At 38.0% G+C, this 14,842-nt stretch overlaps 1 protein-coding gene across 1 annotated transcript in view; it reads left to right on the top strand.

Moving 5' to 3' along the window:
* The window catches only part of CSMD1 (CUB and Sushi multiple domains 1), a 1,845,645-nt gene that overhangs the window by 1,415,698 nt on the left and 415,105 nt on the right, over positions 1-14,842 (top strand). The window contains exon 22 of the mRNA XM_067558441.1: positions 12,484-12,653. Within this exon, the coding sequence (XP_067414542.1) occupies positions 12,484-12,653 (170 nt within the window). The remainder of the gene's footprint in view (positions 1-12,483; positions 12,654-14,842) is intronic.

The raw sequence follows: 14,842 nt of genomic DNA, 5'->3' as shown, positions 1-14,842 counted from the left end.
TGGCTTCATAAACTACAGTTTTTCATGACAGAATCCCTTTATTTGTTTGAATATATGATAAAGTTGTTACTCAGCTATTTGTTCTCCATTTGAATATACATTTCTTGACCAATCTTGTTTATGGAACACTTATTTTAAAAAATGTATGTGGCCTACATCTTCCAGAACTGAAATAAAAAATGTTCCAAGATTCAGAAGGTATTCAGGATGATAGTTTGTGGATAGTTTAAATTCAGTGTTAAACTGTTTCCATATTTTACTTTATTCTTAGAATTCGTTATGCAGACATTAACTTGCCTTTTCTAGAACTTAGGAATCCAAGTGCATGACAGGAGTAAATTAAATAACAGGGGAACTGGTAACTTTTTTTTTTCAGTTTGAACAATTTAAAGTATACTATTCCTGTTTTATTTCTGAAAGATCTGTTATAGTTTCCTTTGTATCTCATTCCAAAAGTCTATTAAATTCAGTTAAAATATCTCAGACTTAATTGGCCTACAGCAAGATTTAGATCTATTGATGTGGAAGAGTAGAGTTAAGTTGGCTTAGTATCCTGGGACAAACACATATAAAATAATTTACAAGGGAAAAGATATTTTATGTTCTTCTCATGTAAGCCTTCAGATATTTTCTATCTTAACCTTTTAGCAGGTCCTTTATTAACTATATTTTTAATGAGGGATTTGAAATCTTGAAAATGGTTCACAGAGTAATTAGTATAGTGTTCATGTTTTGCATTGCAAATTTTGTAAAGGTTACAAAAGACACCTACAGTTGCTGTAATACAGTATCCAAATTCTGAGTTAGCCATGTGGTTGTGTGATTAGATCTTCTCCTTACTGTGATAGAAACAAGTTTCATTTTCTAGGTCTTGTCTCTTGCACAGCTTTGGGGTATAGAGGACTCATCATGTTGATCTGTAATGACTCCTACTTAATAGCAGCGCTTATGGGTTTTAAAGGTAGTCCTATCTGGTCTTTGATGTAATGAAATCTGGTTGTTAGGATGTATGGTCATGAGGCTCAGAGTTATGAAACTCATTGAGGATAATACCTAGTATTCCAGAAGCATGAGGAGGACAGAACATTATTAGACAATGTTTATTTTCTTTGCTAATGCCCAGGCATTGAAAAAGTGATTCTGAATTAAAACATTAAGGAATGTGCCAACATTTTAAATATTATTTCTTAAGCTCATGTATTCATTTGATATCCTATTTTCCTCTATATGGATGTAATTCCCAGAGGAGAAGAAACTCTGTGACTGGTAACTTGGTGTTTCCTACTCTTTTTTCCATTGGGAAGGCAGGATTCCCTAACGATGGAAGAAATCACTCCTTCTGCCCCATAGCCCACAGCCATGTGGATCTTGAGGGTGCTACCTGAGGCATCCATTTGAGTTCCACATTCCTCAGTTCTTCCACCCATACCTAAAGGATCCTGTTTTTATCTAAAAAGTACAGTTTCTGTCTCCTAAACCCAGTGGAGGGTTCCACAAGATGAAAGGGAAAACAGCACAAATTGTTACAGACTCAGCTTATATGAATTTTCTCTATCTTTTGCCATTAATTTTGTAACTGAAGAATTCAAGAGTCCAGTTGTCTTCCCTCATCCTTCAGCCACCCTGCTCCTTTCTAAAAACAGTGGAGTTTATAAGGACTCAGATGAAATCAGGAGCCCACCACCTTTATAGAATTCCCCTATATCCATGGATGGCAGTTCTTCTTGGTTTGGTTACACTTGAGGAGGATGGGGTCCACTCTCTTTTAATTTTAGGTTAGTTAGTTTGTGGGGGTAAAAAACTAACTGGTGGGATGTGAGGGTTTTTGCACAGAATAGCTAATAGAAATGAGTGGATAGATTTACAAATGACTTACACTTGTATTGAGTTTGTAGAACAGTGATACTCTTCCATTAAATCTATTTAAAGATACACATTCCTAGCTGATTACAAAGCACTTTACAAACTACATGCAAAAAAAACCCATTTATCTGAACAGTTATATTTGAATCCGGCAGAGGAGATAGACACAGTCACAGAGGGAGCTGATAGAAACAGAGCTGTATGCTGTGTTCACTGTATTTTTCTAGCTGAATACTGAAACAAACACAAAAGTGAGGCTTTGCACTGGGAGGGAAGAGTGCTCAACATTTAAAAGGACAGAACATCATGCAAACACTTACGTTTGAATGTCCCTATTATCTGGTTCCCAATTTCACCACCAAAAAACTTGCTCAGTAGTTCATCAGATGAGAAGAACTACCACTTATATGATTATTTTGATCCCCCATAATGTTTCAGGCAAACAGGATTGGTTTGTGCACAAAATAATCAGTTTTTGCTGATATTGAATCCTACTTCGCACTAATTTAGGACAGGAATTAAACACCATCATATCCTAGTGAACCTGCAATACAGTATTCAGATTGTTTTGTATTTTAGGTAGTACAAGGTCAGGTAGTTTGTTTTATGTTATGTTAGGTCAAATAGGACTTCCTGTTATACCTGGTGAAATGAATACTACCTTCATTGTAGTGAAATTCCTGCTTTAAAGGTAATATGGGTTATTTCATTTTGTGACATGCAAGGTATGATGGACCTTGGCATAGAAATGCATACTTATGTGATGGTGCAGTATGTCATAAATATTCTCCTGTGTCTTTAGTGTAAAACAAGCATGTCTAATAATGGTGTATGCATGAGGATTGGTTTGCCTAATTCACCCACACAATGAAGGGACATGCCTCGACGATTATGTACGTGTATAAAAAATAATGTCATCTAGTGAGCCAATGAGAAGAGAAAAACAGTTGTGTGTGTGTATGTATGTGTGTGTTTGTATGTGTATATATTATGTGTGTGTGTGTGTATATATGTATATATATACACACATACATACTGTAGCCGGGAGGGGTGGCCCTCCCTCTGAGGTTGACACAGTGGGAGAGCCAAACCCACCCTGGGGGTTTGAGCCCAGAAGGACACCACCTGACCGGAAGCAGATGGGCAGGGCCAGGCCTTTATAACCCAAATGGACATCACCTAACCGGAAGCAGGTGGACGGGGCCAGGCCTTTAAAATTCAGGCCTGCTAGCTCAGTCAGGCCTCAACGGCCAAGGGAGAAGGACACCTCTCCCATGGGGCTCAAACCTAGGACCATACCAGAGGCCCACACAGAGGGGAAGCTGCTGGACCTACCCATGGCGTGGGGACCTGCCGATCCAGAAGAGCTGTCTGCTGCCTGGGACCCAGAGGAAGCCCTGCTGGCGCTGCCTGCCGCCGGGGATCTCGAGAATCTGCCGGCGCTGCCCGCTGCCGGGAATCCCAAGAACCTGCCGGAACTGCCCACTGCCTAGGTCCCAGAGAACCTGCCGGCACTGCCCACTGCCTGGGGGCCTGGAGGACTTGGAGGAACTGTCCTCCACAGAGGACCCTGCGCAGTTCCCAGAGCTGCCACAGTTGACGGGGGAAGGATTCGTGGAGCTCCCGCACGCCCTCGAACCCAGCAACCTAGAGGAAGGCGACGGAGCCCAAGTACTTTAAACAGAGGGTGGGAGGAAGAAGCCCAGGGAAGCCGATTGTGGTATGGCTGAGCTGTGGCTCGCAGTGAGTCAGCACATTTTGGCTGGAGCCCCACCAACCCAGTGACGGGACACCCCGTCACTGACAGGGCCCTGGGCTGGGACACAGTGGAGATGGGTGGGCCTGCGTCTCCCTCCCCCTTCCCTCATCCTGACCTGGAGTGGATGTCAGCTAGTGCCAGAACCTGTCCCTTACTGCCTGTCCTGCCCTGCTTATGGGCCGGGCCACAGACTGCTGCTCACCCTGCTAAGTGCTTGAGCATCTGCATGTGCTTCTGCCGGCCTTCCCAGACCGACAGTCCATAGACTACTGACTTCCCCGGCTAAGGACTAGAGACTGCTGTCCCTCGGCCCTGCCCTGTCCAAGGGCCAGGCCTTAGACTGTGGCTCGCCCTACTAAGGGCTCAAGCCTATCTGGGTTTGCCTACCAGCCCTCTCAAGGGCTAGGCAAGAGACTGCTTTCTCGCGCAGTCTGAGGGCTTGAGGCTATTTCCCGCTTCTGGCCCATTCCTGACAGTGGGCCGGATCCTAGACGGTTGGCATGCCCATGGGCCGAGAGACTCTTCCCCAAAACAAAAGGGGCGACCTGAACCCAGGCTTGCCCTACTGAGGGCCAGAGGTGGCCCCTTGATTCGGGCTCCCCAAAACAGTAGGTGCCGGCCTCTTCTGGGAAAGTTCTACAATACATAAACACACACATATATAAATATAAATAATATATACATAATAATATACATATATAAATAAATAAAAACAAATAAGATTGGGCAGCTAATCTACATAATGGACACCATCATGCCACAGGTACATCGACTAAGTTGTGAGGCATGTTGCTAATTTCTTTAGGAGCATTTTTTAACACTATAGAATGATTATGAGAAACCAATGTCCTACCTAAAATGCTCCATTGTCTGATTGCCAGATTAAACTAGTGTTTGGGTTTGCTTTACTTTAGACTCTGATGCTATTATTACCTGAATTTTGATTTTTTCTAACAATAAAAAAGAACACTGTGTTGTGACAATGTTGGCAATGTTTCCCAACCAGTCTAATTATTAATTATACTTATTAACAAGTATTAATATTAATGCCACATCTTAATCTATTCTCATGTTATTTATTTTTATGCCATTCTAAATGTACATGGTACTTTTGTCACCCTTTCATTTGTTTGTACTACTGTTGCATGAGCAAAAATGCCAGAAAGAGTGGACCCACACCCTCTTTTATCCCTTTTCTTCCCAGCACTCTTTCTTTATGCCTTGGCTCCAACTAAGGGATTTATACCACAATTGCACTATCACTGAAATGCACTATCACAGTAAGCACCTTGTAGTTTCGTTTCATTTACGTATCCCAATTGACTAATTTTACTTGTGTGTAAAACATTTACACTACTGTCTACACAGCTGATGAAGTGAAATCATTATTTTTGTACTGTTTTATTGCCTATATAGAATATTCCGAAAACAGGCTAAGGGACAGCACAAAGTTGCAGTTGAAAAGAAAAAGAGATTGATTGTTACACTATTTCATGTTTAATTAGTGTGGCTCCATTACTAAATTGTACGTAGCAGTTTATTTTTAATGATGCATTAATGCTGAACACAGCAGAATCTTTATGGCAGCATTGTGATATTCACATTAATGTCACATTAATTTATCATACTGAGTGGTGTTACTGTAAATATAATATAAATAATTAATGGTGAGGTGCTAACATAAATTGACAACATTCTTTAATAAGTTGCTCTTTTTTAATAATTTGGTATTCACTATAAAATGCTTAATTATAATGAATCTATTTTGTCATCTTGTAGTAGTGAGTTGCCATTTCATAGGAATTCCAACATAAGTTACACCCCTGCCAGTCTGAACAGGACTGGAGGATTCCTTTACATTATAAAATGTTAGGGATTCGAGTTTTATATTGTTATTTTCACTTCACTCACATCTTATGATTTGAAAAGCATTCATCTCTGAGCAATTTAGATGAAATCTGGAAATCCTTATTCATCTATAATTCAGTGCTCAGTCAGACAAAGCTCCCATTTAACTTCTTTGGAAGCTGTGCCTGAGGAAGAAATCTTTAAAAACTTAAAGAAATATTTAAAGAGATGAAACATTCCCCTGCCCAGTCTGAGGATGTGCTCCTGTTTTTAAGGTAGGTGCTATGAAGTTTTATAAAGCTAGAGACGGCTGTTGTCAGATTTAGCTTGCCAAATGTTTAGGTAGATTTCTGAAGCATATTATCTGACAAAGATTAGCAAGGTAACTTAAATGATACTGATTTTATGCATCTTATAATTTTGGAATGATATACATTATAGGTGGTTTTGGAAAATCATTTTGGGTCAGAGTTTGATTTCACAAAAACAAATGGTGGTTTGATCAAATCATGATCAAAGTCTCAATCTATCGGAACCTCAAAATGGTTCCAGTTTTGAATCATCTGTATGTCAAACAGAAAATTAAAACAAAGGTTGGTTTGGATATAGGTTTTATCCTAGCTACTAAGTTCAGGGTAAGAGGGCAGTTGTATGAATGATCCCTCTTTTGACTCATTTCTAAACATTAAGCTATGCAAGATGTATCAATATTTACATTTTGGCATTTTCTAAAAGTTTTTTTAAGAAGCCAGATAATGTCATATATGTCAGTCTAAATACTTTAGTGATTGTTTCTGGAGAAAAAGAGAGAAAAGGTCTAATGGGACTCTGATCTTTGCATTAAAAACAGAAAATTACATCATCTTGGTTTCTGTCCTGCAATCTCATCAGGCCACATAATGTGACCAGAGTCACCCTCAGACATGAAGTGAGAACTGGTATGAGTGACCTACATCTTGAAACCAATCCAGCAAAACCAAAAGCACAATTTTGCCCCTGCTAACACAACGGAGAAGCTCCTCCCTCAGTCAATCCTGGGCAATTTGGGTGTGAAGAGTAGCTATTGGCTTTGGAGGAAGAAATAAGTCTGCTTTCACTGGCAATCTCTTTTAACTTTTGCCAGTATGAGGAGTGTGCCTTTTGTATCCATGTGTCCCTGGGTTTACTGCTGCACACATCCATCCATTCATAAGGGGTCACTGGAAGTCCATTCCGGTCATCAGAAGATCAGTCTCCCAACTCAAACAGGAAAAAGGAGAGAGAGAGAGAGAGAGAAACAAACAGTCAGGTGTACACTCATTATGTGCTGAGTTAGAGATCCTCATTTTAATGCACAGTTTAAATTGAAAACTTGTTAGTTCTTTCTAACTCTCTCTCTTTGAATCTACTGAAAATATTGTCAAGCTTTTTGAAACTATGCAAACTGTCATATAAACCTAATTGTTACAATTTTTACATGAAATGTATTGGGTATAATGTCAAATTGGATTTTGTTGTTACTGGTAAGTCAGCATTTCAGTTTCAATGTTCCTGTAAGTATACTTACCCTTTTGTTTATTTTATAGATTTTTATTTTTATATTCAGAAACTGTTTGATAGTCTTCAAAAGCTCATTTTGCCATAGCTTCCTTTATCCATTTCAAGGTGCCAAAATGAAAGAAGGAAGTTACTTCTTTAAAGCATGTTTACCTGCCTCCCAAATGAAATAACAGACAGTGAGCTAAATTCTCTGTTCCAGCCATGCTTTTTCTCAGTACAGGAAGAGAAGGAGTTTAAGAAAACCACCATTTTAGTGATTCCTCTGTTCTCTGCTGACTGGGGCCTCTAGATGTTCTGACTTATGTCCCTGTGCCTATGGCTGTAAAGGGTCATTTAGGCAGCCTGGAGACACCTGAACACTACCTGCTCCTCATCCTCAGACTACAGACTAGACCTTAGCTAAGCCATCAAGAAAGGCACTCACTTTTACTAAATTAACCAGGGGAGGGAGGGCTGGAGAGGGGCAGGGGAAAACTTGTAATGGAAACACTCATAAATCCTTAAACCCATAGATCACATTTGAAAAGTGCCCATGTAATATACATTGAAAAATAAGGAGCTTAAGTCAAATATGACCATTTGAATGTGAGGAGTTTTTCTGAGCTATTGAACAATAATTTAATTCTATTCTTTTTTTTTTTTTTTTTTTACAATTTAAATTTAGTTCCATGCCCAGAAAAATCCTTACTTTTTTACATGCAATCTATATTTTATTAATCACTGCCTCTTCAACTCTAACTCAAATTCAACACACAACCTATATGGTCTGATAAGAACAAAGCAGCTCTATTTTCAGTCTAAATCAGGAATAACATGCTGTTTCCTTCTCCTTCTTCTTCTTCTTCTTCTTCTTTTTTTTTTTTTTTAATTCTTTAAGCCTCAAACCATTGTGAACAAGTTAGCAGACTCCCCACTATGACCTTCCTGGAGCATGTCTGAAGAAGCAGGTTGCCTTGTCCTTTTGGACACTAGTTTTCTTTCATTTATTTTGACTTCTTAGGAATTAGCATGGTGTTGGCAGCTTCAGAACAAATTCCCTACTAGTTTCATGTATTTGTCCCACTTACCAGAGACTTATTTTTGTATATTTTCTTGATGCCCTTATTAAAATGATCCTCATCCCTTAGTGCTTAGATTTACTTACAGAATGTATTTAAGATACTTGAACAAGTTGACAGAATGGATTTAATAATTTATTCTAACTATAATATCTAAAATGCTAATATTATTTGATCCTAAATACATAAGGTGAAAATGAGGTTAGTACATAGCACCTTTCCCTATATGAGTAGAGATATTATTACTGACTGGATGGATTCACCCAAACTGTGGGTCTTCACAAGCCAGTTTTCAAAGTGATTATTCACTGGGAGAAGATGTATATGCAAAAGAGGAGAATGTGAATGACTGCATCAGTTATTTAGTAGTTGCATTAACTGCTTTGCAAAGAAAGTGTTGCTGTGAATGGCAATGTCTTAAAACAAAACAAAACTTTAAAAAATGAGAAAACAGACTAACACAATATAAAATTGTTCTATGCCATTTTATATTTGAATGCACTTATAATTAGTAAATTTCAAAGATAAATGTTGCAACGATGTAGATTTTAAGTGATCTACCTCATGTTATTAATATTTAATATGGCTCTGTACATGTACACAGTACTCTATAGTGGCAGATCAGTGTGAAACAGATAATATATCCTTGCCCTGAAGGGCATATAATAAAGGTCGGATTCTGCAAATGTAGAATGGGGCCAAATCCCCAGCAGGTCTAAATTAGTGTAGCTCCAGGAACTTTAATGTAGATACATTGAAAGGTTAGGAATGTCAAAGGACTTTTTGAAATCATGTGAACTTTTAAAATTAAGTGGATTTCCCAGGAAATCTCTAGAAGGAGCAGGTATGCTAATAAAATTCCTCTCGTTATCAGCTGTTTGAAGCTTCACCCTAGAGTATGGACCCACTGTCTTGGTGATTACCTATTGAAAGAGCCAAACTGGATAAATGAGTAACTCTCTTCTCATGAGGTTGCTAGTTTTTAGCTGAAGCTGTGATGAATTTGTTACCACAGGAAAAACTGCTAATCACCAACCAGCGTCCATGTTGCAATTGGGGTGATCTCTGGTAAGCTTATTAGCACATGTATGGGTCCTTTTATTGTTTTTAATAAATTCTCTATATTTCTTATAGCTTAAGAATAAAATCTGCTTGCCTTGAAATAGCTGTGTTGTAGCTTAATTATGAGAATTTACACTGTGCCATCTCTGAAGAGAAGGTAAAACAGCCTGCTTAGGCAGTCTACCTTTTGCTGGGGCTATCACAGTGTAGGCTAGGAACTCCCTGGGAATACCAGTAGGCCTGGAAATACATTGGTTGTGAATGACATACCTCTCCATCCAAGACAGGCAATGGCTAGGCATCTGGAAGCTTGAAAGTGGGTGCCTTTGCTGGACCACAAAGGGGAAATACAGGTGCAGATGCCCTGAACTGAAATGGATATATTATTAGAATGGAAGACCAAATGAATTCCAGAGCTTACATATCAAATAATGCTGCTACACAAGGATGACCAAATAGCAAGTTGAAAAATTGGGGCGGGGGTTGGGGGGTATTAGGCACCTATATAAGACAAAGCCACAAATATCAGGACTGTCCCTATAAAATCAGGACATCTGGTCTCCTTATGCTAAACAGCTAACAAGCACATGTGAAAACTTTTGTGACACAATAAGATTGTCAGCAGTGGACTTGAAATGAAATGAATATACAACCAGACCATCTTAAGCATCTTGCTAAAGAGCAATCAAGGTGGCACTCAATTGTCAAGGACACAATGGCCCTTTGCAATTTTTCATGATGATGATGGGGAGGGATCTGGTAAGGGGAACTTTGCCCTAGGCTGTGATTTTAATAAATTAGAGGGGTCAAAGGAAAGGGGATGGTTGTAAATATTGTGGAACATATTTTGGAAAACTAAGGGGTCATAACAATTTAGTAAACTTATTGTTTTAATCCTCATCAACCATCTTCCAACTTCCCCATCTATTGTTTGCAGCTCTTGGTTGTTGCCATGTCTACCTTTAGACTGTAAACCCTTCAGGGTAGGAAATGTCTAGTCATATGTGCAGTAAAACCTCTTGTAAACTGTGGCTTCTAAGAAATAATAATGATCATGATCTCTTCCCCCTGAAAATAATAATAATAATTCTCTATACAGCTCATCTTCCAAATTGGAAATCATATTTAATAAGTTTACAGTTGTTATTCCTTTTCCAGCTTAGTTCAGTGTTGATTTTACATTACTTCACAGAAAATAATACTGCAGGGCTATACCTGTTCTGTTTGTAATCCCATTGACATTGTGTATGTGCTCCTGGTTACCATTTGATTACTGCAGGAATATTCTTTTTTTTAAAATACTTATTTTTTTCAGCCAGTGGGCTTTAGTTCTTTGACGAAGATAGAGAAGCAACATGAATTGGGCCTAAGGAAACAAAGATATATGTATTCCTCAAGGATTTTTTTCATACGGATCTTTATCTGAGCAGACACCTATTTATGGAAGAGTCTACTACCAGAACTTTTGTTTATTATTTACAAACAGTAGCTATCTGCAGTGGTTCTTCACTGGATAAATACAAATTCAAATGAAATTCATAATGTAAAATGAAATGATAAATACATAAATATACCAAGTTATGTGTGTGTCAACTTTTGGGCTTTTTATCTGCTGACTGTAATAATGGCATTGCATAGAGTTTATTTTATATACTTAAGTAATTCATTTTATAGATTCAGTAGATTAAAATAGCATTTCTTTGATCATGTATAATATCTATTGTATATGTGATAGGTCCTTTGTCAGGGGAAGATATCTTGTCCTCACTTGGCTTGTGGAATTTATCTAAGATTTCCTTTCTATATCTGACTATTGTAATGAAAATAAAGACTCAGATGCAGATTCTCCAGTTTACTAAAACCTCTTTGTGCCATATATGCATGGCAAAGTGGTATTAAGTTTGGCTGGAGATAGCTTTACTGCTCAGGTGGGATTCTCCACTGGATATCTGCTGGTGGAAATGGCTACTGCTGCCTACTCTATCTTCTGAATTTAAGGGGAAAGGCAGTGCAACATCTGGACAAGATGAGGAGGGAGGAGGCATGGTGAAGTAGAGCTCCACTATTTTTCATCCTCCACAAGTCAGGGCTGACGTGTACTTTATGCCAAGGCTGCCAGTCCTCTGATGATCCCCTTCTCCACACTGTCTGAACAAATTGAGAGCAGAATCAAGACTTCTAAGAAAAGCAGACAGTATCTTCTCCTCCTCCTTCTTGTAATTGTTGGCAGTCTGCACTGAAATCAATTGTAGCAGAGGAATTTCAAAACAAAAACTGCAAAATTCTTTAGTTTTTTTTCAGGAACCAGAAACTTATAAAGTTGATCGTTTCTACCAAGGCCATGTTACATTGGATTTTGGACTCAGTGTTTTGGCATTTGATTATTTATATATAAATATATACATTTCTCCATGAAGATGTTCCCAGAAAAAATGCATTAAAATTCCAGATAACATTGTGTTAAATTTTTAAAAGGGACCTCTAAATTGCTACCTGCAAAATTATTCTTAGACCCACTTACAAAAGCAAATTCCCCATTTGAAAGTGTGAATGGGTTCATTAGTTTAGAGGCAACCTTTGAACATGACCTAAGAATCTATTTTAAATCCACACGAGAGAGGATATTCAGAGAGAAGGTTGAAACATTGTCATTAATCTGCCCACACATGGTATTTGAAATACCCATGGTTGGGGGATTATGAATTTCTTAGCTATTATTTCATTTTTGTGGGTTTGGGCCTGGCTCAGCATTTTTTACTCAGAACAATGCATTGTATTTTATTTTTTATCTTTATGCCTGATGGAAGAAACTGGTCCAATAGCTGTTATATTATCAGATTTTATTTTTTACCTTCACAATTGACTCTACACTTTGTCTAGTATTTATATATCTGGTAAAGTGGATAGTCAGTGTGATCAGTGCTCCACTTATTCTGCAAAGACTAGCTATCAGTTGTGTTATGCTCTAACACATTCAGAACAGCTATCAGATGTGGTTTCTTTGTGATCAGACTTCACCACTCTGTGGGTGAGAGTCAATCTGATGAGAGAACTAATAGGGACATTGAAGGCTAAGGTGATAGACCAAAGTAACCAGGATTTCCCTTCATCTAAAAACAAAGCAGTGGTGAACATACCTGATCAAATACTATTGGTGGCGGATTTATGGTGGGTTTTTTGGTAGTTTATGTCAATAACGATAAAGTACAGCAGCAGCATATTTCTCTCAGATAGTCTCTAACACTTAAGCTTTATCACAGAGACTGTGTTAGGTTTGAATATAATCATTTTATATTTTTGAAATGGATAATCCACTTTTTAATTTATTTGTTTTCATGTACCTGTTTTCGTTAGCTGAATGTGGAGCAAGTGTGTCTGGAAATGAAGGAACATTGCTGTCTCCAAATTTTCCATCTAACTATGACAACAACCATGAATGCATCTATAAAATTGAAACAGAGGCTGGTAAAGGGATCCATCTTAGAGCCAGGAGCTTTCAACTGCATGAAGGAGATATTGTTAAGGTAATAGAAAATCTGTTTCACTGTCTAATACCCTCTCCTCTCACGTTACATGAGCAATTGGTATTTTAATCCTGATATTTATTTATTTATGCAAATGAAACAGAATAAAAATTTACATATACTTACATACATACATAGAATATAAATTTCATTTGCTGTTTCATTTGCATTTAATATAAAGAAAGATGATACTAGTCAGCTGTGATTGGTGTGTGCGTGTAATCTGTGTGTATGTATACAAATATTATATTTTGCTACATATAATGTAAACCAGTGCTGACCAGCATCACCTTTCGTTGTATTAAATGCAAATGAAATAGAGAATGGCATTAAGACTGCAATACAGCAAGTAGAGATATCATGGTATGATGATGATGATGATGATGAAAAGAAAACCTAAAATGTGAATGTGGATAATTTAAGAAATGGATTTCTATCCACAGTGTACATGCCATTTATATCTATATTGTGAGGACTTTATGAGGGCAGTTTATGATCCCCTTTTATCCTTAAGATTTTGCTTTTCAATTTTTTATAACCTGTGCAATAACGTAAATTAAGACATGATCAAATAGTGAATATCTGCATCATCATTGAAAAATATGGGGAGTAAGTACAGTTACCCATTGATCATGTGCTCCACTGACTACTCAGAAGTATTTAATATCATCCAACATGACCAGCTTTGAAGCATATTGGTAGACATGGGGATTCCAAAGCACCTCATCATACTCACCCAGCACTAGCAGACCATGGTGCGAACAATAATAGGCAGCATAGGGCCAGATGTGAAACGAGTGTGTTTTGTCCCCAAGACTTTTTATCATATATACCTAATTTATTATGAGACAAGGCTTTGAAGATTTTGACAAAGGAACCGGGATTTCCATTGGTGGTCACATCTTAATTGACATCAGATAGCTGATAACACAACACACTTTGCTACAATCACCGATGCAATGCTACAAATGTTGGGGTATGTAAAAAAACAGTTAGTGAGGAATAAGGACTATTCCTTGTGATGCAATCAAAATACATTTAAATTGATACAACTAGCAAAATAAGGATGCAAGACAACACCACGATTAACAGACAAGTTGTAGAAGCAGTAGATGAATTTAATTATCTGGGATCATATATATTCAACCATCAAGGCTATTCCATAGAAATCAGAAGTTGATTAGGGATGGCTCACTCAGCTATGGCCTTCCTTAAGAAAATGTGGAAAAAAAAACAAGGCATCTCAAAATGTACGAAGGTTTGAATAGTGAAAAGCATAATTTTTTCTATAGTGATTTATGGATGTGAATCATGGGAAATTAATGCGGCTGAGATGAAGAAAATTGACGCTTATGAAATGTGGTGCTCCTGAAGACTTGCATATCTCCTGGATAGAAACAAAGATGAATGGTTATGTTAGAAATATTATTGAAGGAGAAGCAGACCCTGATGTTGGAAATCAACATATGCAAAATTATATGATTTGGTCATATTAGGCTGGAAACAGATGGAAATAACCTTGAGAAAGTTATTAAAAGAGTGGTGGATGATCAGTGAGGAGATGGAATGGATGTGGACAGGACATCACTGGAAGTTATCAGTGCTCAAAGTTAGCCATGAATCGTGAAGGCTTCTGAAAATTCCGTGATGCACTGATACTCAGACATGAATACATGAATTTACTTAAAAATGTTAATTTTATTTAAAAGCATTTTCTTTGCTCATTTGAGAAGTGAAGAGCTATACTGCTGTTGTAAATGCTGTGGAGTGTTAAGGCTGCTAAGTGCTGCTGTTCCTGGAGCTCCAGTGTTAGCTGCAGTAGCAGAGAGTGCACTCGCAGGTTCAGCAGACCTCGATGTTCTTCATAAAGAAAAGACCACAGGTTTGGTTTGGTGACTAAGGTTTATTGTCAATGAAGCACAGTACCAGTGACTTGGCTCAGTGGTTACAGATACACTAACACATGTATGCTCACGACAATGGTACCAGTTCATGCAGCACATCAGGATGCTGTTCCCTAAACAAGCATAGAAGTCCTATGACTTCTCCTTTTCTACATTGATACAAACAAGTTACATATTACATTCCTTATGTTGTTACCATCCTCGTATCTGCAAGTTTGAACAAAACATTTTCAGCCATTATCCTATCATCCCCTCCTTATCTTACAAAGGGTTGGTGTCTTCTAC

The sequence above is a fragment of the Emydura macquarii genome, unplaced genomic scaffold (genome assembly GCF_026122565.2).
Source record: "Emydura macquarii macquarii isolate MOO-44397 ecotype Brisbane River unplaced genomic scaffold, CSIRO-AGI_Emac_v2 contig_2063, whole genome shotgun sequence".
Lineage (NCBI taxonomy): Eukaryota > Metazoa > Chordata > Testudines > Chelidae > Emydura > Emydura macquarii.
This window is presented reverse-complemented; position numbering and strand designations above follow the sequence as displayed.